This window comes from Nothobranchius furzeri, chromosome 12 (genome assembly GCF_043380555.1).
Source record: "Nothobranchius furzeri strain GRZ-AD chromosome 12, NfurGRZ-RIMD1, whole genome shotgun sequence".
Taxonomy (NCBI): domain Eukaryota; kingdom Metazoa; phylum Chordata; class Actinopteri; order Cyprinodontiformes; family Nothobranchiidae; genus Nothobranchius; species Nothobranchius furzeri.
In genome coordinates this window covers 44,917,987-44,943,379 of record NC_091752.1, presented here as the reverse complement: position 1 = coordinate 44,943,379, position 25,393 = coordinate 44,917,987, and the positions used below count along the sequence as shown (strand labels likewise).

At 45.1% G+C, this 25,393-nt stretch overlaps 1 protein-coding gene across 7 annotated transcripts in view; it reads right to left on the bottom strand.

Moving 5' to 3' along the window:
* Nucleotides 1-25,393, bottom strand: part of LOC107396544 (ubiquitin carboxyl-terminal hydrolase 54) — a 143,777-nt gene that overhangs the window by 45,529 nt on the left and 72,855 nt on the right. For all 7 annotated transcript variants that reach the window (XM_070542630.1, XM_070542629.1, XM_070542628.1 and 4 more), the window contains one exon: nucleotides 17,536-17,628. In XM_070542630.1, the coding sequence (XP_070398731.1) occupies nucleotides 17,536-17,628 (93 nt within the window). The remainder of the gene's footprint in view (nucleotides 1-17,535; nucleotides 17,629-25,393) is intronic.

Genomic DNA, 25,393 nt, shown 5'->3' with positions numbered 1-25,393 from the left:
GCAATGTCAAATTTCATGTATGCCGATGATTCAGCCATCTTCACTTGTGTAAAAAAAAAAAAGCTCTTTCTGTAAAGGCCAGTCTGGAACCCAATAAGGGAGTGGTCAACATGACCATCAACTCAAACGTTGGTTGAAGGTGTAACATAGACGAAGGCCATGTATTTGTCCACAGCCTGGTTCATCAGTGTGACACCCATGACAGGTGGATCATATCATATCAGGAGGAAGCGGTAATGAAATATCTCCTGATGAATCTGTATCCTATCCATGCCAAGGTCGCCTCACAGGACATCTTTACAGGAGACAATACTTTTATCAAACTCCCTTTTAATTAAAATATTTTATTCTGGCTCATAAAATGATTTCTTTACTTTTACATTAACAATGAATGTTTTTGTCATGGTCTGTGTTTGCATCTCCCCTCATGTGTCTCCTTGTGTTCTCCATTCGTCTCTAGGTTCTCCTGTTGTGTATTCTAGCGCCCTCTTGCGTCTTTGTCTAGGTCTTCCTCATGTGTTCCCAGAGCTGCAGCCCCTCTAGGTTTTCCTTCCCCCCCAGGTACCTCCCTCCAGGTCCTGTGCTCCCCGTGGTCCTCCTTAGTCACGCCCCTGTAGTTTCTCTTTCTGTGTTCCCAGATCTACAGCCCTCCAGATCATCTCTCCCAGGTCCTGTGTTCCTTCAGCCTTCCCCAGTCACCCCTCTGCAGTTCTTATAGTTTCAGCTTTTCATTTTATTAGTCTCTTTAGTGTGTTTTTTCCCACCGGTGTTTGTAGTTTTCCTTCCCCTTAGAATATTAGTTATGTTGCTGCTTTTCTTGTTTTACTCTTAGGTCATGCTAGTTTCCTCCCTGATTAGTTAATTGCTTTCACCTGGTTTCTCTCCCCACACACCTGCAGCCCATCTGCCTCCCATCATGCCCCAGTGTATTTAACCCTGTCTTTGTCTCTGTCTGTTGTCGGCCCATTGTTTTGTGTCAGCGTTGTTTTGTGCTCTATGTGAGTTTTTGTGCCTCGTCTCTTGGATTGTGCTCTATGTGAGCTTTCGTTCTCCTGGTGTTCAGGACTTTGGTTTTTGGCTTCCTGCCCTTTTTGGGATTTTTTGGTTCCTCATCCTAAATAAAAGGATTTTACTTTTAAACCGCTCCTGCCTCGTGTCATCTGGGGTTTTCTGCATCTTGGGTCCTAACCTCCTCCTAACCTGCAATGTGACAGTTTTATCTGAAGTGTTTTAATAATGCCTTGACTGCATCACAGTAATGAATAAATCACCATACTTGTTTATTCTGGAAATAATGCTTCATTTTAGATCTTAAATACACCAAATGAGTCTACTTGTTGAATTTAATAATGATTTATTATCAGTACAGTTACATATTACAGGGTTCCTACAGGTTTCATCAAGTTAAATTCAAGACTGTAAGACCTTTTCATGACCACTAATATAAAAAATGAATAACTATTTCACATCCCTTCTGGCAAAAAAATAAATAAATCCTTGAACATGTGTTAATTTATTCATCTTTCTTTTTTATTATATTCTGCCAAACACTCGGTAGAGTACAGTAGAAGAGCGGTTTGAGCGTTCACAGAAAAGGTAGCTAGGTAACTTAAAACACGTTTAAAATATAACAGCGTCAGTAGATACTTCTTGATACTACTACTTTAACAATACCTGGTTTTTGATGGCAATACCTTATCGATACGTTTGTTGAAATCTACATATTTTCATTTTAAGAGAGGATAACAAACCACTTAAAGGTTTTTTTCTCATTGTTTATTTTATGTTATATTAATTTTTATTATAATTTATTTCAAAAAATTAAGCAAAAACAGAGCAAAGGTACAGTGCAAACAGTAAAGGCACAAATATATGTATAAAAATAGTCTTCATTAATGCTTGACTTCATGTGAGTAACAGCAGTAATAACAACCCTGCTGAGCTGCATTTATAATGCTGATAAACAGCAGCTAAGTTGGATTCATGTCCTATTTCTGCTTTTATCAGCCTCCATCCTCAGACTCCTCCAGTGCTTGGAAGGTGATAGACTCGGGTTTACTTTGTTGCAGTCAAAGACTTTCCATGTTTCAGCTCTGAAGATGATGCACTGTACAACAAGGTGTTTTGTTAAATTTCTGCTATTCCTGATTTTCGCGGCGCTTATCTTCTCGCTGGCGTTGCATTTAGCTGCTGCTTACTGTAGCAAAATGCACCCAAACGTTTGAGTTTTTTTTTTGTATTTTTATCCACAAATTGCAGGAGATGCCGCTCCGCCACTCATAACGTGACTCTGGATCAGTCATCTGCGTCAGTCAGCCGTTCTCTCAGCTAAGAGTTTCTCATTTCTCCTCTGCTGGAGGTGTGTGTGGTCTGTGTTATGTTTACCGTTTTCTATCGCTGCTGAGCTGAATACATCGCGTGTTCGGAGTATTTTGACCCCAGGCTGCTCTGCTTTCTCAATTATTGGTTCCGCCACTCCTTATTTATGTTACGTTATTTAATACAAAGTGATTGTGGTTGACAAATTAAACTTTCGAGGACAAATGAAGCACAAATTTTAATACCCAGCTGTCAAAATTCAAGACTTTTAAAAGACTTTTTAAGATATTATTTTTAAATTTGTTGAGGGTCTGACCTCATGAGGAAATTACTATGCAGTGATTTTCTCCAAAATGACTGTGCTTAAATTGCTCTGAAAAGCAAATAACCACATCAGCGCCAAGAAACTTCATTTCCCATGATGCTTTGCACACGGAAGCATTGGGATGATGTCACCGCCTAGTACCAGAAACACGTTCTGCGCATGTGCGGGAAGCCGTGGAGCTTTTCCCGCGAACTAAGACCATAAATCTTCAGCAGAGACAAAGAAACCTTGTTCTTTTGCCCAGGATACCTGGTGGTAAGGACACGCTTGTCAACGCTCCGACAACTTGAGCACGCGGAAGCTCTAAGTGCCAAGTTGAGCCACGCAACCGCTGGAAACCACTCTTAACTCCATCGGGACCTGACTGGGAACGAGCGGAGCTCCATTCAGCTCTCAGAGACGCTGTAAGTTGTCAAACTCAGCACAAAAGAAACTTCGTTCTCTTTGTGTCCAGCCGTGGAGAAACACACGTGGAGCCAAACAATGGAGAAAGCATCAAACCGACGGATGACGCTGAAAACTGCGGAGAAAAACGGAGAACCGTCAAGTCATAACAGCGGGGGACGCCTTGCTGCTCATCTGGTGATCAGAAAACTCATTTTTTTCTCTCCTTTTCTTCTCCCGTTTCCTCTATAGTCCAGAATAAGCAATAAAACCGCGCTATTGCTTAAAAAGTAGCTTCGTGTTTTCCTCTTTCGCTCCCAATTCGTCCTTCGGGTCATTTTGAAAGAATAAACTGCTTATTGATCATCGCTTTTAGTCGTCAGCTCTGGCCAGGCTGCCGACTCCTTTTAGATTAAATAATTTACAAGTGACCTTTTGTTGTTTGTTAACTTTTGAAGTGTTTGAGTTAAGTTTTACTGTGATTATAAGCCACTAAGTGTTCGGGAAAGTAGAAAACTTTACACATCCAGGTCTCCTGTTGAATGCGAGGGGAGGGGAAGAGCCCCACACACACTCACAGCTCACTTTCCCCCACCTACTCTGGGGAAACAAAGACCCATTCATCTCTCTCACACACACACACACACACACACACACACACACACACACACACACACACACACACACACACTCACTCACACACACCACACAAACACCTTGAACATTATTTTGAATATACATCCTTTTATTATATCACATGGTTATTATTCATTTATGCCACTGTTTATTCATTTGACAAATTGTTAATTAAACGTTATAAAATTCAGATTTTCGTCTCCAGTAGCTTTGTTGTGTCGAAGAGAAGTCTCTGCTCCAAGGATTCTACGAACTTCAAGAAAGACTGATAAGAGTTTTGGATTCAATTTTTCCCCGGTAAAAGGGGAATGGTGCCCCGTATATCTAAGAATATCCTAATTAATTAATAAATCAGTAAATATTCCCATATTTACAGAATTTATTGAAGAATCCAAAAGTAAGTTGAAGCTTACTAATTGTTCACTCCTAATAACCCCAACATTAATTGGTGAGCCCGCGTGAGGCTTGGATACACAGAGATTTCTATCCGGCACAAACAAACAAATAAATCCAAAGAGCTTGAATTAAAAATAATCAGTTGTTCAGCCTTGAACCAGTAACAGAGTGGTGCTGATTTCGCTGAGCAGGAAGCTGCATCGAACTCTCACCAGTAACTCAGTGCTTCTTTAAAGGTGCAACATGTAAATTAATTCTGGTTGACTTTTAGGTTAAAATTCAGTTTTTCCTTAAAGGTGCAACGTGTAATTAATTCTGGTTAACCTTTTAGGTTAAAATTCAGTTCTTCATTAAAGGTGCAGTATGTAAGCGATTCTGACTAACCCTTTTAGGCTAAAATTAACTGCTAATTTAGCGACTTTAACTCACAGTGGCTATTGTAACTAACTGAAACCTTCACTCAAAGACTGATAACACCTTGTTTGCTAATATTCTGAAGGAATAACTAGCATACTTAACACTGCAAGTGTTGTAAGACGTTGCTACGGCAACGCACCAGCTTTTGCTAAAATACTGAAAGGAATAGTATTTTAAGCGTCAGTCACGGCATTCCGTGCAATCTTAAAACGCTAAAACCTGTGCGCACAAAGGTTAATTTAGTGTTTTTCTGCTACAAAGCTAGCAGTTGCTGCCCAAAAGGTGCAGTTTGAGCTATCTGCAGAAGCTCTACTAGGCTATTTTTGGTTCGGTTGTTAAATGGAGGGACAGAGTAGTGAACTGACCAACTCCCAGCAACCAGGTGGCGCTGCGGCCCACGACTATGAACCTGGCCTACTTTCTGGACAAATATTGTCCAAACTGGTCGCGGTTGCTCGAGAACCCGACTACCCTTCTAGGGATTTCACTGAAGAACAGCGTAGCGTCGAGCTAGAAGCTGTAATCGATCAAATAGAAAACCCGGATGGTACAAAACCAATCCAGGTTCACTTAGCTAAGTTAGCCCTGATCCTCTATCAGAGAGGACTCCAACGTGGTCAGAAGATCATGAACCTCCAGAGTATGCTAGCTGAAAGGCAGCAAAATGGAAGGCAGAAGGATGATGAGGAGGAAGACGAAACCAGCACCGATTCTGGGGAAGATGGGGAGAAGACCCCGCCCCCTTCTGCTGATGACAACAGACAGTGGGAAGGGGGGGAACACCGTGACTCTGAGGCTGAGCCAGAGTGCTCTCCCACACCGGTACGAAAGCAAGCCGGCAAAGCCAACCAGGGTCCGCCCAGGACGATCGCCAAAGACCAATTGGTTTCCTCCACCCAAGGTAGCGAGGGACCGCCGTCCCGCCGTAAAGGTAGGCTACCTCCTGATACGTCTCCATACGATAATCAACAGTATGTGGTGTGGGACTCTCTGGACGGACACGCGCCGCAGGGGAGAGATGAAGCTCATCTGTCCCAACCTTCGGCCCCGTTCCCTACACACACTATAGGGCATTCAGGACCACCTAGGGGCCGAGGGCAGTTCGCCCTCGAACCCCAGGTTGGACCACCACCCTCATCTTCACGGCCTTCTCAATCAGTGAGAAGTCGACCAGCTGAGCGGCACCTCTATTTAGACCGCTCCCCCAGTCCACGAAGGGTGCAAGGTGCCGATTGGGGTTATGCACCTCAACCATCCACCCATCCTAGCTACTCCGGTATTTGGCATGCCGATAACCAGCTGCAGCACAAAGCATCCTACGCTAGTCCGTACCCGGACAGAGCGTATTACGCAGAAGCCCCAGTTGAAAGACGCAGGCTGCACTTCGCAGACGTGCCCCGGGAGGAGGACCTCCCAGGACACCCACGTGACGTGCCAGCAGCCCGCCACAGCATGCCAGACCCCAATTTGGGTCCCAGGAGTCAACATTGGGAGCCCAGAGCACACCAGCGATATCCAGCGCCCTCTGAGACAGACCGTGGGTCAGAGTCAGAGGATGACGCGCCGTACCGTGAGTCAGGGCTCCGTGTACGTCAAATTGAATCGCTAGCTAAAGACATAGAACGCTTTGATCCTAACACCAATGAATCCAATGTCGACGATTATCTCAGGGAGATAGAACGTTGTCTGCTTGATCTTCCAGCACCCTCTTCAAGGGAAAAGCTCAAGCTAATTTGGAAAACCACATCTAGAACGGTGCACGGTTTCATGGAAACTCTACCACCTGACATTCGTGATCGGTACTCCTCGCTCTGCCGAGCGTTGAGAGATGAATACGCCACGTATGCAGACTCTGCGTCAGCTACAATGGGGGCCTTCTCCATCAAACACGGGAGGAACGAACCCCCCAGAGAGTATTATCGCCGACTCAAAAGTGCTTACTTCCAAGGTCGAAACGGCCCTGGGCTCGAGGAAGACCCTGCCTTCAGATCCCTGTTCATTCACAACCTGCACGAGTGTGTTCGATCCGAAGTCTCAATGTATTGTCGGATGAAAAAACTGACAACTCAGGAGATTAGGAGATACGCTCAACAGGCTTGGGAAGCCGGCGGAAAGCCCCAAAAGCCTGACGCACATCACCGCGTCATGCACCTAGCTCCCGACGCCGAGCCGCGTTTGGAGCTTGAAGGCACAGAAGCTCCACCCACTAAGCCAAAATCTGCTAAACCTAGACCTGTTAAACCGCGAGAGCAGTCCCAATCTCCTCAACAGGGGAAGGGGGGTGCTGATTGGCCGCCTAGGTCTGGACAATCAGACAAGAAGTGGCCCAACCAAAACCAACGGCAGGCAGGTCGGAACAGTGGAAGGTTTAAGGAGCGCCGCCCACAGGTAGGTCCCGAACACAAGTCCGCAGGTGAGTACTTGACCAAAGCCGACCTCCAGGAGATGTTTCAGCAGTTCCTAGCTAAACAGAAGGAACAGCTGAGATCTGCAGATGAGACCCCTGCACCAAAGTCTTCTTCTAAGAAGCCAGACCCAGAGCCAACGTCAGCATGACTAGGCGTGGCTCAACCTCCCAGCGTGGCCAGGACCTACCTGATCAGCTGGGGGAACACTACTGGTAGATCACAGGAGTCTCCTGAAATCTACCCCCCAGAGAAACCTGATACTAAATTTCTGAAGTTCCTTGGTGACTTAACAAACCATGATCATGCTCGCCGTTTGTACTGTAGCACCAACGTAGGTGGATGCATACAGGTTGATGCTCTGCTGGATACCGGCTCAGAAATCACCCTGATGTGCTCCACGCTGTTCCATCGCGTGTCTGACACCATGCGGTCACTCGGGAAACCAGTCCAGGTAGAGCCCTGTGACCTGAAAATCACCAGCTACACCCAGACCCGGGAGTGTATCACTCACCGGGCGTGGCTGGACATCACCTTCCAAGACATGACTCTGGTTCACCCGTTTTATGTCTGCCAGCTAGACACTGAACCACTTCTCATTGGTCAGGACCTGCTTGAACGTCTAGCTCCCCTCATCGACTGCCAGAAGGGTCAACTGTGGGCCCAGGTGGACACACCTAAGCCCTGGAACCCGGATAGCAGCCGACCATCCTCCATTCTTGAAGTCAGCATAAGTGAGCAGCAAAACCCTTGTTCCAAGGTCATGCCCCTCCCTACAGCTCCCACAGACGATGTCCGCCTGCAAAGGCATGAAACCGCTCCTGGAACTCCGTTCCGCACACATTCATCTTTTCTCTGCTCGCTGAAGAACGTCAGCCTGCAGCCATATGCACCACACATAGTTGGTGGTCTTACCATCAACTGCACCCACATCTCAGATGCTCGCCTTGCTCTTTGGTCGGAAAAGTCAGCCATCAGCCAGCAGATGTTTGAACACCTGCGTCAGAAGGACCCCCTTCTGGTCAGCGTGACACGTAGCCATCGGCTCTTGTCACCTACTTGGCCGCAGAGGCTCCTGAAAGCGCCAGAGGTCTGCTCTCTGACTATCCAACTTGGAGCAAGACAGCTCACACATACATTCAGCATCATACCACAGCTTGATCCACCTGCACTCATCGGAGCAGATCTGCTGGTTCGACTCGGTGCCCAGCTGGACACTTGCAGTCAAGTCCTTTGGGCCCGAGCCACACCATCCTCTGAGCCTCGCTCAGAAGGCCCTGAACACTTGCTGTCCGGTCAGACCATTCCACAGGCCTGCCGTGCAGTGGTTGAGGCCAGCACGGTTCTGCCCCCACTGGTCAAAGGAGTGCCTGTTCGTCTGACCCTGATGAAGCATCAGAAGCTGCCAGGCACACAGGCCTTCTTCCAGCCATCACCACACTTCTTGGAGCTCAACTTAGCCGTCTGTGGCACGCCACTCTTGGAGCTGAACAATCGTTCTGCCTACTTGTTGGTCGAAAATCCGACCCGGAGTCCTATCCACATGCCGGCAGGAAAGCCCTTGGGCATGCTGATAGATAGCTCATTCCATGACTTCGAACTTTCAGTCCCCGTGATCGGACAACTTCCGTTGTTCTTGAACGACAGACAGGTTGGTGTAGACACATTCAGTACTTTCCCTTCACAAATGATTACCATCAAGCGGCATGACGCCCTTCCTGAGGAACCCATTTGCAGTGCAACCTTAGATGCTGACGGCGGTCAGTGTCTAACGGTTTTTGCAATAAATACTCAACCCTCTGAGTCACCGGTTGAAAGCCCGGAACACCAGAGACCCTCCTCCTCTGAACCTTATGACGGCTTCGAGGCCGAAGTCAGCCAGCAGCTTGACAAAGCGGATGCGCTGGAGTCAGAGGAGCAGAGAGCAGCGCTTAGAAGCCTGTTCTATGAGTTTCAGTCCATCTTATCCAGGGACTCCCTGGACTGTGGACTCACAAACCTGCACACGGTTCGCATTCCGACGAACCCGAATGCCCCTCCTACTTTTGTACGTCAGTACAAGATTCCCCTCGCTGCTTATGAGTCGATCCAGGAGATCCTCGATCAGCTGAAGGAGAAAAACATCATCAGAGAGTGTAACTCCACTTACAACTCTCCCATCTGGCCGGTTCTGAAACCGACTGGGAAATGGCGTCTCACCATAGACTATCGTGCACTGAACAAACAAGTACCTCTCTCCAGGTGGCCTATGATCCATTTAGATCAGGAGATAGCCAGAGTCAGAGATGCTCGTTTCTTCTCTACGGTTGACGTAGCCAACGGCTTCTGGACCATGAAGGTTGAGCCGGCGGACCAGTATAAACTGGCTTTCTCCTTTGGAAATCGCCAATATACTTGGAACCGCTGCCCCTTTGGCTACTCTAACTCACCTGCAGAGTTCAACATCTTCCTCCACAAAGCCATGTCAGATGCTGCTTCTAGAGGGAACCTCATATATGTCGATGACATCTTGATGAGGAGTCGAACCTTCGAGGAGCACCTGGCCGAACTCCGTCACGTGCTGCAACAGCTCGCTGACGCCGGAGCTAAATTGGCGATTCTCAAGGGACAGTGGTGTCGAACCAAAGTGGAGTATGTTGGACTGCTGGTTGGCCCTAATGGAGTCGAGCCCCAAGCGGGACGCATTAGAGCCATTCAGGACATCAAAGCCCCAGCTAATCTGACTGAACTCAGGAGCTTCCTCGGAGTCTGCAACTACTCCAGGCAGTTCATTGAGGAGTACGCTGAAACAGCGAGGCCCCTCACTGAGCTGCTTCGGAACGACACACCTTTCGTGTGGGACAGACCCCAAGAACTCTCCTTCCAGTTCCTAAAACAGAAGTTGGCGTCCGCACCCTGTCTGGCTTACCCAGACAAGGATAAAGAGTTCTACATAGAGGCTACTTTCTCCTCTCACTGCCTGAGCGCTGCTTTGAAGCAGAAACACGATCAGGACATGAGAGTTGTGGCATACGCCAGCAAGCCTCTGAGCAAGGTGGAACTCCAGTTCTCAGACTGCGAGAGAGCTCTCCTCTCTACAGTCTGGGCCGTCGAACACTTTCGTAGTTACATCGGTGGACAGAAAGTGATCATTGAAACGTGTCATCAGCCTGTCACCTTCTTAAACAGCCAGCGACTGCGCGAAGGAAGAGTGTCAAACAGCCGCATTGCGACGTGGATGATGGTGCTCCAAGGATACAACATTGAGGTCAAGTATGGTCAGAACACCAAGCTAGCGCTAGGACAAGGGCTAGCAGGCTGCCAGCACTGTGACTCTGACTCCGTCATGGGCCCCCTGGACACACCTGCCGCAGTCTACCCAACCGCATACAATCATCGCTACTTTGATGAGAATGTTTGCCAAGGGCTTCCGAAAGTTTACACTGACGGATGTGCCTACCTTCACGAAGGCCAGCTCCGTGCTGGGGTTGGAGTCGTTTGGGTGGACTGTGACACTAAGCAACCAAATCACTACCGGTTGGGCCAAAAGTCTAGTCAGTACGCCGAAATTGCTGCAGTGTTGATAACCCTCCAGCAGGCGGCAGCCTTGGACATCACTCAAATCGTCCTTTGCTCAGATTCAAACTACGCTAGACACAGCTTCATTTCTCACTTCCCCATGTGGAAGGAGAACCACATGAAAAACGCCAGGAACAGAGACGTGAAACACTCGGAGTTATTCCTAGCGTGTGATCTGCTCACCACTGAGAAAGGCATAATGGTCTACTGGAAAAAGGTCAAAGGTCACTCCAGGACCCTAGGTCCGGAGAAAGATGGTAATGACGAAGCTGACCGCCTTGCTAAGCTCGGTGCTGACCAGGGAACCTGCTGGGAATTCAAAGACGAGTGGCTTCCACCCAAGGCCGTTCACGAGGTCTGCGCGATTACTCGTCGACATGCTAAACAGGCAGACGAACCTCGGACCGTTGAGGTACCAGTGTTTCTAGGCAGACAACCACATGATGCGGACCTAGTCACCATGCAGGAACAAGATCCTGACCTGAAGCTCATCCGCGAGCTTCTCCAAAAGGGCCCGATGCCTGAACAACCATCACCACCTATGGGCGCAAGCAGAGATTTGGTAAACCTGCATTGTCAACTCGCGCATCTGAAACTACAAAACGATTTGTTAGTTTACATGCGTGACGACCACAGCCCGCCGCGCTGGGTTGTTCCACTCGACCACAGAGGAGTGATGCTTGCCTACGCCCACGACACTCCGGTTGGAGGTCACCGCGGAGCAAAAGCTACCCTCGCGTCACTGACAGAAGTAGCATATTGGCCGTCGATGTCCAAGGACGTACACAGCTATGTCCAAGGCTGCCTCATCTGTGCCCAGTTTCAACCCTCCCAGCCGCTTGCTAGAGCACCACTGCAACGCAGGGGAATAACCTTCCCTTGGTCCCACCTGCAGATCGACTGGGTTGGACCGGTTCCCAAATCGGCAAGAGGAAACAAATATATGCTAACTGTAACTTGCAGTTTCACAAAGTGGGTTGAGTGCCTTCCAGCGCCAAACGATACAGCCGTCACAACCGCTGTACTGCTGATTAACCACGTTTTCAGTCGATGGGGACTTCCACTCTGCATTGACTCTGACCGAGGAACTCATTTCACATCCAGTGTAATGACGTCCCTGTTTGAACTTTTGGGAGTGGAAGTGAGATTCTACCTCCCCTATCACCCACAGTCATCCGGACAGGTCGAACGGATGAACCGCACGGTCGTCTCCATGCTCAAAAACTACGTCTGCTCCACTGGGAAGGACTGGGACGTCAAGCTCCCTCTGGTCCTGATGGCCATACGGTCCACTCCACAGCGATCCACGGGGGTTACGCCCTTTGAGATGATGACCGGCAGACTGATGACTCTACCACTGCACCTCCTGTATCACCCAGAGGATGTCAGTGTTGCCACTGCCTATACCGCTCATCAGTATGTGGCAGACTTGAAAACACACCTCAGAGCTACGTTCGCGCACGCTCAGAAGAAACTGGAGACCAACGTAGAAGGCGCTAAGGCCTACTACGACCAAAAGACAACCAGCCGCGAATACGAGGTGGGTGACAAAGTATTCTACTTTCGGTTCGCCCAACCGGCACGCAAACCTAAGAAGTTCCTGCCCTGCTGGTCAGGACCATTTGAGATCGTGGCAAAACTCTCTCCAGTTGCATACAGGTTACGCATCACCAAAGCGAGACAGGAGCCTGTCTACAAATGGGTGCATGCAAACCAAATCAAACCCTACGTCAAACCATCCCCGCGGGTACAGAGACCAGACTCCCCGCAGGAGGTAGACGTAGTCGCTACATAGTTCTATGCATGGAAATGGAAAGGGGGGAAAGTGCACGTTTAACCCACTAACATGTACTAACCGACAAAGAACCAAGCCCCCCCCCCCGCCGTCATTTTCACTAACCAAGAGAACCTCCTCCTCCTAGACCGCAAACAGGAAGCTCTTACTAAAACCTTACAGGGTACTCTTGTAACGGTCAACCTACATTCTGCTCTGATTAATGAATCTCTACGTGCAATCAAGACTTTGTCTGAAACCATACCTCAGGATATTGTGTACACACGAGTGGTGAGAGATTTGATGTAGGACCTGCTCAGGGAAGTAAGTTCCACGCTGGACAGCTTGGTTGAAAGTCGTATTTCCCCGTACTTGGTACCACTGGACCTGCTCAAAGATAGCTTGACAGCTGCTACCCCTCTACTGTGCACCTTTCACAAATCCACCTAGCGTACAGCCTAGGCAGTGCAATTCCCATTCACGTTGATGCAGAAAATTAGAACTCGGTTTCCTGTCAAACGTTCCCATAATTGTGACACCTCACATCTATAGGTTTAAGTCGATGCTGAACATTGGTATTTGAAAGGACAGTAGGCATTTCCACTTTGAACTAGAAACCTGACTAGGGATGAGTACCGAATTCGGTACTTTTTAAGGTACCGACCGAATTCCATAGAACCGACCGAACACCGATTCACGTCATTTCAAACGGTGCCTCGTTTCGGTACTGCCAAGACAGTTGCGCATGCGCAAGAGCGTTATGTCGCCGGTCCCTGCGAGCCCGTTGTAAACAGAGCAGCATGGTAGAAAGAACGCACGCTAAAGCTTGGGTCCACTTCACTAAATGTGATGGGTAACTGGGTGATGAAACTAGCGACAGACAACGATCTAAGTGAGACATCCTCATCTTAATCTGCTCCAGTAGGTAAATAAAATGTTTAAGATAACGTTACCTTGATTTGTTAGCTTCCGTTTCGCTAATGGTGCGTTCGCTTTCTCCTCGGAACTCCGAATTTCTGACTAGAAGAACATGAACGCGCTCTAAAGTTTGGCTTTACTTTACTAAATGCGACGGGTGATTGGGTGAAGGTAAAACCAGTGACAACGATCTAAGTTTGAGGCATCATCGTTTTAATCTGCTCCAGCAGCTAAATAAACTGTTAAAGATAACGTTAGCTTGATATGTTAGCTTCCATTGCCACCATTGTTATCAGCTAATGGTGCGTTCGCTTTCTCCTCGGAAATTCTAACTTCCCAGTAGGAAAAATCAAATGAAAAAGGACGGCAAAAGGAATGAAGATACACAGTAAATTTAGTTCACAGTAAAGATGTTTGCTTCAGTTTAACTATCAGCTTATAAAACTACAAGGACGATGTTAAAATACAAACTTGTATGTTATTTATCGTGATATTTATCAAATATGGTTATATATTGAGAAAAATATATATTTAATTATAAAAGAGAATTAAAATAATAAACACTCAAAAGTATCGAAAATTGGTACCGTTAAGTACCGGTATCGACTCGTAGGTACCGGGAATTAGTACCGGATCGATTCAAATGTCAAAGGTACCCATCCCTAAACCTGACACTCCATCACCTCAACCTCGAACAGCATGACTCAGAGATTGAGATCATGGACGCTTTCCGGGGTTGTAACTTTGCCTTCGATTTAGAAATTGACCAACAATTACTGATTGAAGGAACCAAATTTGCTAAGTTCACACAAAACCCGCGTGAACTTACTTTGACGCCCAAGACGCTACATTGACACAGATTATACGACTTTAATCTGCACATTGGTCGCCCTGGGGATGGAATGGCTCATCACGGCCGTGATTGCTTATTCCGCCTACAGGAGTGTTAAGAAACTCCAAGATAAGATGCACTTGCTCACCTACGGTGTGCCTCGTAACCGCGTTCGGGGAGACTCCAAGCGTGAATGTACCACACCTGTCTAAAGGGGATGAGCAACATTTTCTTTGTTATTCTGTAAACCTAAGAGTAGTTCTCATTTTAGTCTACCTCACATATTTATCTGAGTGTTGCAGTATGTCACATTCTTTATAAGCTACACACTGACTGTATGACCTAAGAATGTATTTTATGAGACCTCAAGGTTGCTATGAATTTTCTTGGATGTTATATGTTTTTTTTTTGGGTTTTCTGTATTTTTGTTTCTTACTTGGTCACATATTAACTAGTGGTTATGTGCCGGCCCAGCTCAGTCTGTCAATGACTCTGTCTGACGCACCAGCACATTGTAGTACCTCTTAGTTTTATGGTCCTTGTTTTAGCCCAAAGACTGTCCTGATCCACCCTTTGGACCAAAAAGGGGGGAATCTTGGGACCACATAGGTCAATGCGCGTTTGCGAACTATGGACCTCGTACATCACCGCGTGCTCCATAAACTGAACTGTATGGCCGGCGGTGAGATGCCTTTGGGTCCCCTCGTGGAGTTAACCGCCCACCGACCTTCCTCCTTCTACACTACTACCTCTCGCATGGACGACATCATCATTGCGTACCACCTGCGTGAGTGGCTTCTTCTCGTTATGCGCGTTGGGGACTATCCCGTTTCCTATCCTCTTTGTGCCTGACCAGGATCAAAGACCAAAGGCGCCAGGATCCAAGACAAAGACCAAAGACAAAGGCGTCCAAGGAGACCAACGTCCTAAGGGACAAACCCACCTGTGCTTCCGACAATCAAGTCGACCTACGTTCATGAGGAACAAACCCATCTGTGCTTCCGACGATCGAGCTTTGGGCGCGATCCCCGAAACCAAAAGGGGGAATGTTGAGGGTCTGACCTCATGAGGAAATTACTATGCAGTGATTTTCTCCAAAATGACTGTGCTTAAATTGCTCTGAAAAGCAAATAACCACATCAGCGCCAAGAAACTTCATTTCCCATGATGCTTTGCACACGGAAGCATTGGGATGATGTCACCGCCTAGTACCAGAAACACGTTCTGCGCATGTGCGGGAAGCCGTGGTGCTTTTCCCGCGAACTAAGACCATAAATCTTCAGCAGAGACAAAGAAACCTTGTTCTTTTGCCCAGGATACCTGGCGGTAAGGACACGCTTGTCAACGCTCCGACAACTTGAGCACGCGGAAGCTCTAAGTGCCAAGTTGAGCCACGCAACCGCTGGAAACCACTCTTAACTCCATCGGGACCTGACTGGGAACGAGCGGAGCTCCATTCAGCTCTCAGAGACGCTGTAAGTTGTCAAACTCAGCACAAAAGAAACTTCGTTCTCTTTGTGTCCAGCCGTGGAGAAACACACGTGGAGCCAAACAACGGAGAAAGCATCAAACCGACGGATGACGCTGAAAACTGCGGAGAAAAACGGAGAACCGTCAAGTCATAACAGCGGGGGACGCCTTGCTGCTCATCTGGTGATCAGAAAACTCATTTTTTTCTCTCCTTTTCTTCTCCCGTTTCCTCTATAGTCCAGAATAAGCAATAAAACCGCGCTATTGCTTAAAAAGTAGCTTCGTGTTTTCCTCTTTCGCTCCCAATTCGTCCTTCGGGTCATTTTGAAAGAATAAACTGCTTATTGATCATCGCTTTTAGTCGTCAGCTCTGGCCAGGCTGCCGACTCCTTTTAGATTAAATAATTTACAAGTGACCTTTTGTTGTTTGTTAACTTTTGAAGTGTTTGAGTTAAGTTTTACTGTGATTCTAAGCCACTAAGTGTTCGGGAAAGTAGAAAACTTTACACATCCAGGTCTCCTGTTGAATGCGAGGGGAGGGGAAGAGCCCCACACACACTCACAGCTCACTTTCCCCCACCTACTCTGGGGAAACAAAGACCCATTCATCTCTCTCACACACACACACACACACACACTCACTCACACACACCACACAAACACCTTGAACATTATTTTGAATATACATCCTTTTATTATATCACATGGTTATTATTCATTTATGCCACTGTTTATTCATTTGACAAATTGTTAATTAAACGTTATAAAATTCAGATTTTCGTCTCCAGTAGCTTTGTTGTGTCGAAGAGAAGTCTCTGCTCCAAGGATTCTACGAACTTCAAGAAAGACTGATAAGAGTTTTGGATTCAATTTTTCCCCGGTAAAAGGGGAATGGTGCCCCGTATATCTAAGAATATCCTAATTAATTAATAAATCAGTAAATATTCCCATATTTACAGAATTTATTGAAGAATCCAAAAGTAAGTTGAAGCTTACTAATTGTTCGCTCCTAATAACCCCAACAAATTCCTAAATTCAATGTTTTCAAGACTTTTTAAGACTCAGCGAGAACCCTGTATTAATATTACTATATTAATAAATGACTGAGGAAGGAGTGATGTCTGAGGACTCTTGGTAAAAACCCATTACACTTGTTAGATTCTGATTTGCCAAAATTTGTAAACAACAAACATTACAAAAGAGGTAACACTTCCTTAAAAATTCAATTCCAGCTAGCTGTGACAGTTCTGCCAAACTGGGTCAGTAGAACATGAACCATCCTTTCCAAGGTCGGACTTTCTTTGCAAAACTGCAAAAGTCCATCAGAGGAGCAACTCATCAGACATGAAACGTCTTGCCGGCAGACCCGGAGGTTATGTCTGACCAGCTGATGAAGATTCAGAGGAATGCGGCCTCAGCCATCCAGAAATCAAACTACTCGAATGCCGAGGAGGCTTTGTGGCCAGCAGGATCGCTGAGAAGCCTGATCACACGGGTACCGTACAACACACCTGGCGTCTGATGGGTTTAGTAATATGATAATTTGTTAAACCAAAGTAAACATTCAGCCAGACTTATTTTTCAACCCAGACATCACAATTTTCTATGACACTTAATTAAGTTTTTAAGATAACATCAAAGCTCATATTTCATCATTGCTTATTCCGTGTCTCAGTTGATCGTTATAATCATTTGTTCTGCATCATCATAGAAATATAGACATAAACTGATTTTTACAAACTACATTTTTGCCTCTGTGTCAAATTATTATGAAGTGTTGTTTCCCTGGCATACCCAAATTATCTAGTTTCATCATTAACCAAATATTAAAAGCTTAATAATGTTGATAAACCATATTTTAAGTGGGATTTTACATTTTATTGAATATCTTTATATTGTCTTGACAATTTGTTAAAAGTAACCACTTACAAAACGTTACAAAGGCAAACCAGTCGATCTGTAACTGATGTATAAAATGTAGTGTGTGAATGTGTGTGTCCTGTTTTACATCCTATAATGTTTTTGTGTGACCTGCCTAGGGCCTGGGAATATCAACATGCTGAATCACATGAATGAATGAATGATCCAAGGTCAGGCTCACCTTCAGAGCACAGAAGATACACGAGTCATCCATGCACTTGTGACAAGTCAGCTGGCGAAAACTACGGCGGAAGATATCCAGGTGCCACAAGACCTGAAGCACAGAAGAAGGACAAAATAACAAACATGACTTCCACATTAGAGGTAACTGAGGAGACAAGCCAGTGGCAGGTTAGAGAAGATGCTTCTTATTGAGACATGGTTTAGAAAATTCAAAAACAAAGGATAAATGCACCTTCTTTAACCAAACAGATTCAAGTCTGAAAAAAGCACAATTCTGGAAAAGAGGTGTCCAGATGCTTTGTGATCCTCCCCTCTGCAGGAAAATATTAAGTTCTTAATAAAAACTAAACGAGTTTAGAGCAGAGTTCCAAAAGATGTTTCTCAGATGCAGCAGCTGGTCGGTCTTCCAAAATCTACATCTGTAAACCAATCACCCTTCAGATCAGATGCATGACTAGCCTAGTGAACTAGACCAAATTCTTGCTTTGCAAAGTTTGGTCTAGACATGCTCCATTGGAACCTCAGCAGCTCTTACCAGGACTCTGGCTAGCCAATCACAGCTCTCTAGAGGGGGTTTCAAACACATAAAGAGCTGTGATTGGTCCATAATGGTGGGCCAATCATAGTGCTCTATCTGCTTGGTGAACAAATCAGAGCTTTATCCGCTTTGTGGGCCAATCAGGGCACTCTATATGCCTGGTGGGTGGGATGATGCAGCAGAGTGAAACAAGAGTATGTCACATTCATTGTCCAGTGGAATGCGGAGATCATTTGAAAGACAACGGTAGAACCCGCCCCACAACCGAGAGCCGTCAATGGAGCGTGGCCAGACTAAATAATACATTTATTTAGTCTGGCTTGCCAGGCTAATGCATGACAGCAGCTGACCTCAGATCACACTTGACCAATCAGAGACAGAGCTCAGACACCCGAGGAGATCAGAGGTTGTAGAAGTCAAAAGTGGATCCACTTCAGGGACTGATTTCAACTCCCAAGTGATGCCAGATTCAGACGAGATGACGGGAGATGGAGTGCCTCAGGAGCAACTGCTCCGTGTTTGTTGATTTTCTCTGTGTCAGTACAATATTTCATGTTACACAGCTGAAACACATTAGAGACTTCAGTGCTTTACGTGGAATGGGAGGAAATGAGAGGATTGATAGTGAAGAAAACTGAATATAAAATAATTTTAAAATACCCATGATTTACATACTAATGATGTTTTATGTGTTGACAGAACATACTTTTATTCTGGAGATTATTTAAATTCAAAAAATAACAAAAACAGATAAAAACATACAGATCCTGATCCGGCTATTTTTTTCGATTTAGAAGAAATATTTGCTCCTTGGAAGATAATGTTAATTATAAATGACAGTGTCTTTAATGTGTTGCTAACATAACTTATTTACTCACTCAAACATAATTTATCCTGCTGGCATAAACAAATGAAAAGCAGAACCTGTAATTTGAGAGCCCCTGGTGTCAGTAGCTGCCACTCATATTCCACTTTAAACAAAACAAACTAAACACTAAACATCTCGAGTCTTATATTTGTTACACTGGCCATCCACCAAAAGTCACCACCTGTATTTAGCTAAGCAAAAAGGTACGAGCTTCCTATTGGATAATTACTGCATGGGCGATAATCTTTCAGCTGCAACAAGTTATATAACCCTAACTGGTGCAGTGAGCTGCTTCTCATTTCTTAAACAACCATGTAGAAAGACACATGTGGTGGTCCTGGAAAAGATGTTAGTCTGTTTGAGAAGGGTCGGATTATTGGCATCAAGCAGAGGAGATTGTGGAAACAACTAAAACTGGGTTAAGGTCTGTCCAGCGCAGTAATAAAAACTGGTCTGGTTAGTCCAGACAGATCCTGTTGCTGAGTGTTGGTGCCGGTAAGAAGAGAGGCGGATGAAGTGGTGCACCCATCATGCCTAGTTCCTACTGTACAAGCCTGTGGGGGCAGTGTTATGATCTGGGGTTGCTGCAGTTGGTCAGGTCTAGGTTCAGCAACAGGATGTGCGCCAACAACAAGGTCAGCTGACTACTTGATTATACTGGCCAAATCCCAATACTAGCACTGCACCCTGCGGTCTTCAGCAAAGTGCACTTGGAGAAAGTGCACAGTAGGGTTCGAGTGCATAGTACACAAGTGCGCAAATAATTGCCGAATTGAGACATGGAGCATTGCGTCACCGATCGCAACGCGTGCCGGGATGCTGTGAAACTTTTTTCAAAAACCTTTATTAACAACTTTAAAACAAACAGCAAAGCAGTTACTTGAAATAAAATTTAACCATTGCTGCTTGGTCTAAAACATTCAGAGCATCAACTAATCATCCTAAAATGAACCAATTTCATTAGAAAATACATATTTTCAGAAAATGAACTTGAGCCATTTCTCCCGCAGCAATGACTTGTGGGTAATACCCTTGCCCGAGGTCCGCGTCGCTGCGAACTTGGGTAAAGTGCAGATTAAGGGTGCAACGGGGGCGTGGTCAACTTCCACACTTGCGAATCGGGACACCTTACGCACTCGCACCCCTGGCCGGGAACGCGCAATTGAAGGGCGCAAGGGTGCAAATGCGAGTATTGAGATTGGGCCACTGAATGACCAGCTTATTCGATGTTTTCTTCCCTGACGGCACAGGTATATTACCATACCACTTTATATGTATAGCATATTTAAATTACAGCGTGAGAGCTGACCAAAGTGCTGCACAGGAAGGTTACTTAAAAACAAAATAAAACAGAAAAAACAATGAAAGTAAAACAATCAATGAAATGCAGTAAAAGCAAACAAAAGCAGTAAAAACAAGACAAAAAGCCCTGCGAATATTCCAAGATGACAATGCCATGACTCAAACAGGCTCAAATAGTGAAAGAGCAACAACGACAGAGATGTAAACAGATCAGCTGACGATAAAAACACAGAAATGGATTCATGCATCCAGGAGGCTGATTTAGCGACTGGAGCAAACTGCTGCATCAGCACTTGAGCTATTTATTTCTGCTTCCCGCCCCCCACCAGTTTCAATATGGTGCACGATTCAGGCGCTCAGGTAAAACCTTCTGCTCAGATCTCCTCAGGAAGGCTGCTTCAAACGTCCGGAACACTTTGAGCTCAGAACCCATCTGCAGCTTCAGTGGTTTAAGGTGTTTTCAGTGAGAACATTTAGCCTGTGGAGCTGAAAGCTGCGGGAAGCAGAGGGAGCTCTCTAAGCAACATGACTTAGAGCATCAGACGTTTTGTCGAAAGCCATATAAGAGCTGAGTGGACAAAATCAGCGGCTTGTTAAAGCAATCCTCTTCACTTCATCGCATGGAGGCTTCAGGCATCCCGATGTTTCAACTGATCCTCCCGGTCACTGCCTCCATTCAGGTCAGCTGCGGGCTGCGTTTGATCCCACTGGTCTGACAAGTCTGGGTGGACAGCTGGAGAGGTCCAAATTAATGGGAGCAGATGAGTCAAGTGAAGGTGTGCTCAAGCTTTGACGGGATTCCTCAGGCTGCCTGTTAAATCCACACAGATCCAGTTTAGCAGGAATTTCCTTCTCCAAACGGAGTGACTGAATATAATACTCATGGTAAATGGCCTGTATTTGTATTGCTGGGTTTCACATGACGTTGCATCTAACGTCACCAAATGTAGATGGGGGTCTGGAAGTAGCCAGCGCTGCAAAAACCACCATTTACTTTGCTGACTGGGCAATTAAATGCCAAAATTCTGTGCGGTCTACGGTCACTCTAATCGGGACAAAGACTAATTTTTATTACAAAGACACACTTATTTAAAACTGAACTGTTCTCCTGCCATCACCATCAACAGAAAGCTGTTTTGTAAAGAAAATGTTAACTCAGCACTATAATAATCAGAGGCAAGAAAGACGAGACCTTCCATGGACATACTACAATTCCGAAAACATGACTGGGAGCTAGGGTTGTCACGGTAACCGGTATAGCGGTAAACCCCGGTAAAAAAGTTGACAATAAAAATAACCGTCCAGTTTTTAAAAAACTATATTATCTCGGTGGGTTTACCGTGGCCGCGGTTTCGGCGCGATGACCCTTACCAGCCACCGTCGCTTCAGCTGAAGTTCCCGCGGCGCGCACACGCACTTTTTATTTTGCAACGGCACCAAAACTTTGAAGCTGAAATAATGGCCGAAGGAGGAGACGGCAGCGCCCAGGACATCCATCAGCCCTCAAAGAAGACTAAATCGGAAGTATGGGCATATTTTGGATTTCTGAAAAATGCTGAGGGACAGTTAATAGAAGACGGCTATCCCGTTTGCAGAACGTGCAGGAAACAAGTGTCTGCAAAAGGCAGCAACACTTCGAATCTAATGGCACATCTGCGTGACCATCAGTCACCCACGTCTCTACAGCCAGTGCAAGGTAAGTTAACATTAGCATTTTAGCTTAAATGCATGACGTGAGGACTTTTGGTTGAGGGAGAATGCAACGAGTCACTATATACTGCAGCCGCAGCGTCCTCTGCCAGCATTTAAACCGTGTCACGGACACCCTGTTGTTGGATGAAGCATCTTATTTGTTGATGATGAAGAGAAATATACAATTAGTTCCTTGTCATGGATTTGTTTACTTATTCAATGCCATTTATACTTGAACATTTGGATTTGATTACATAGTGTAGTAGTTATTTTAGTAATTTGTTTAAAGTGGCTGTTTATTTTAAATACATATTTTTTTTAAGGTTGACTTCAAGTCAAGTGTGGACTGGAGTTTTAGATTTTCATTTTGATAATGAAGAAAACAAGTATATGAGAAAACAAGTGGTGTTTCTTTGATTTGTTTACATATTGTTTATGTTTCGAATGTTTGGATTTGTATAATTTAAACCTGCACTGACTACTGTAACATGTTCCAGAAAAATAAGCTATTTGTTCCTTTACTTGTGAAGAGTTGCACTTTTGCTAAGGCTTTGTGTTATTTTAGGTTTAATAAACACTGTTAAACCTTTTCAGAACTATTTCAGTTTGTGTAGAACAGGACTATCAATGCTTTCTGAACATATGCAACACCGTTAAAAAAATACCGCGATAATACCGAAAACCGTGATAATTTTGGTCACAATAACCGTGAGGTAAAATTTTCATACCGTGACAACCCTACTGGGAGCCCTGGCCTTTCAGATCAACTCATTCTCCACGGTTGGAGATCAGCTAAATATTAGCTACATGCTAACCCAAAGCTAACAGAGTTGTTCCGAGTGCTTTTAGCAAGAAAAACAGAGAAGAGCAACGACGCTGGAGTCGTTGTACCGTGTTGTCATGTAGCTAATGTCCTGCTGATCTCCACCCGTGGAGCCTATGTCACACCCATCTACTTCCAGACCATGGGTCCCCGGAAGAATGAAAAAAATGAATGCTAGTCAATGGGGCTAAAAACACTATTTTCTAATTCTGCTTGTTATCTGCCATAGATTTCACATATGATGTCCGTGAATTTCAAAGAAGCATTTTAATAACAAGAACGAGCTTATTTTCGAATGAGGAGAAACGTTAGTTTAGGTTTTGTGTGAAAATAAGTCCAGGATTACAAATGTGCTTCACGAAAGTTATGCCATCGAACTAGAAATGGAGAAAAACAGAGGAAAAATGGCTGTAAGTTGAGCGAACTTCAAATCCTTCCATCAGGAGAAAAGATCCACCATAAATCTGGCCATGAGGCAAGTAACAGCTACACTAGAGGAGAGGAGATTCTGTAGTGACGTCACTACATGTGACCTGTCAATCTCTGGTTTGTAGTTTGCTAATGACGAACTTTTACAAACTGATAAAAGTCAAAATACTTGACAGGCATGGTCGAAACACCAATCATTAGTTTGCATTTAAATTGCAGTACAGCATATGTGTGATCAAGGCAAAGCAAACTAGAAAAATTGCATTTATTGCACAAATGCCGTTTGAATGCTGGATAGCTGAAACTGTAAGCTGAAATTGCTGAACAGTAGCCTAGTGAACTACACCAAATTCTTGCTTTGCAAAGAATGGTCTAGGCATGCTCCATTGGAACCTCAGCAGCTCCTACCAGGACTCTGGCTAGCCAATCACAGCTCTCTAGAGGAGTTTCAAACACATAAAGAGCTGTGATTGGTCCATAATGGTGGGCCAATCATAGTGCTCTATCTGCTTAGTGAACAAATCACAGAACTTTATCCACTTTGTGGGCCAATCAGGGCACTCTATATGCCTGGTGGGTGGGATGATGCAACAGAGTGAAACAAGAGTATGTCACATTCATTGTCCAGTGGAATGCGGAGATCATTTGAAAGACAACGGTAGAACCTGCCCCACAACCGAGAGCCGTCAATGGAGCGTTGCCAGACTAAATAATACATTTATTTAGTCTGGCTTGCCAGGCTAGCTGAACAGCTGAACTGAAGCTGAAACAAAGCAAAACTGTCAAAATGAGCTGAATGTCTTGAAAGATGTAGAAGCAAAAATCACCAACAAGCAAATAAAGCACAAAAAGTAAGTGAAGAATAGAGAAAAATAATGCTAAATAGCAAAAAATACTTAAATCTGTGAATATTAAATAAAAATCTGGACAGCTTAAATGTCTAAACACCTGTTATTTCAGTTTGCCAAGTTTAACAGTTTAATCTTTACATTTAGCTGAACTGTGAAATTAGCAGTTTATGCTAAATTTGGTAACTGATTGCTGAAGTTGCTGAATAGCTGCAGTAAGCTGAAACTAAGCTAAACTGTCAAATGAGCTGAATGTAGTGAAAGATGTGAAAGCAAAAAGCACCAAGAAGCAAAAAAAAAAAGCACACAAAATAAGTGAAGAATAAAGAAAACTAATCCTAAATAGCAGAAAACTCAAATCTGTGAACACTGTTTAAATGAATTGGACAGCTAAAATGTCTAAACACCTGTTATTTCAGTAGGACTAGTTTAACAGTTTAATTTTTACATATAGCTGAACTGTGAAATTAGCATAATATGCTGAATTCAGAAACTAATTGCTGAAGCTGCTGAATTGCTCAAGTGAAGCTGAAACTAAGCAAAACTGTTAAAATGAGCTGAATGTATTTAAAGATTTAGAAGCAAACAGCACCAAAATGTAAATAAGCACAAAAAGTGAAGAACGGAGAAAACAATCCTAAACAGCAGAAAACAGAAATCTGAACATTATTTAAAAATCTGGACAACAAAAATGTCTAAACACTTGTTGTTTGAGTAGGACTAGTTTAACAGTTTAATTTTTAAATTTAGCTTAACAGCATTCAAACAATAAAGAAAAACAGGAAAACAATAGTTTGAATGCTTAACAGCATTCAAACAATTAGAAAATAGCGTTTTAAGCCCCGTTGACTTGCATTCATTTTTTCATTCTTCCGGGGACCCATGAGCCGACCGGAAAGGGAGGAGACTTATGGGCCATTCCCATCTGTACCAGGTCGGCCCGGGCCAGGTAGCATAGGTTGTTTACATATCTGGGTGGCCTGGTATTTTTCCAGGCCAACCAAGGCTCATTGTCAGCCCTCTTCTCGAGGGGGTCTGCTTCAGGCCGACCAGGGCCAACACACCCACTGCTGACAGCAAATTCACACCTTCCATTAGAGCAAGCCTCTGATTGGTGGGTATAATCAGCCCACATGGGCTTAAGACAAGGATGTGTGGAATCAACCGGGCCAGGCTGGGGCCGATTGGGGCTACCCGGCCCGGGCCGACCCGGTACAGATGGGAATGGCCCATTTGGCCCCATATGAGCCACAGCGGTCTGGCTCTGCTTGTAATTTAACAGTCCCAGTCCATATTAGATATCAACAGGCGACCAGCATGACTGTAGCCTCGCACGGGAGCCAGCCGGTCGTGCGA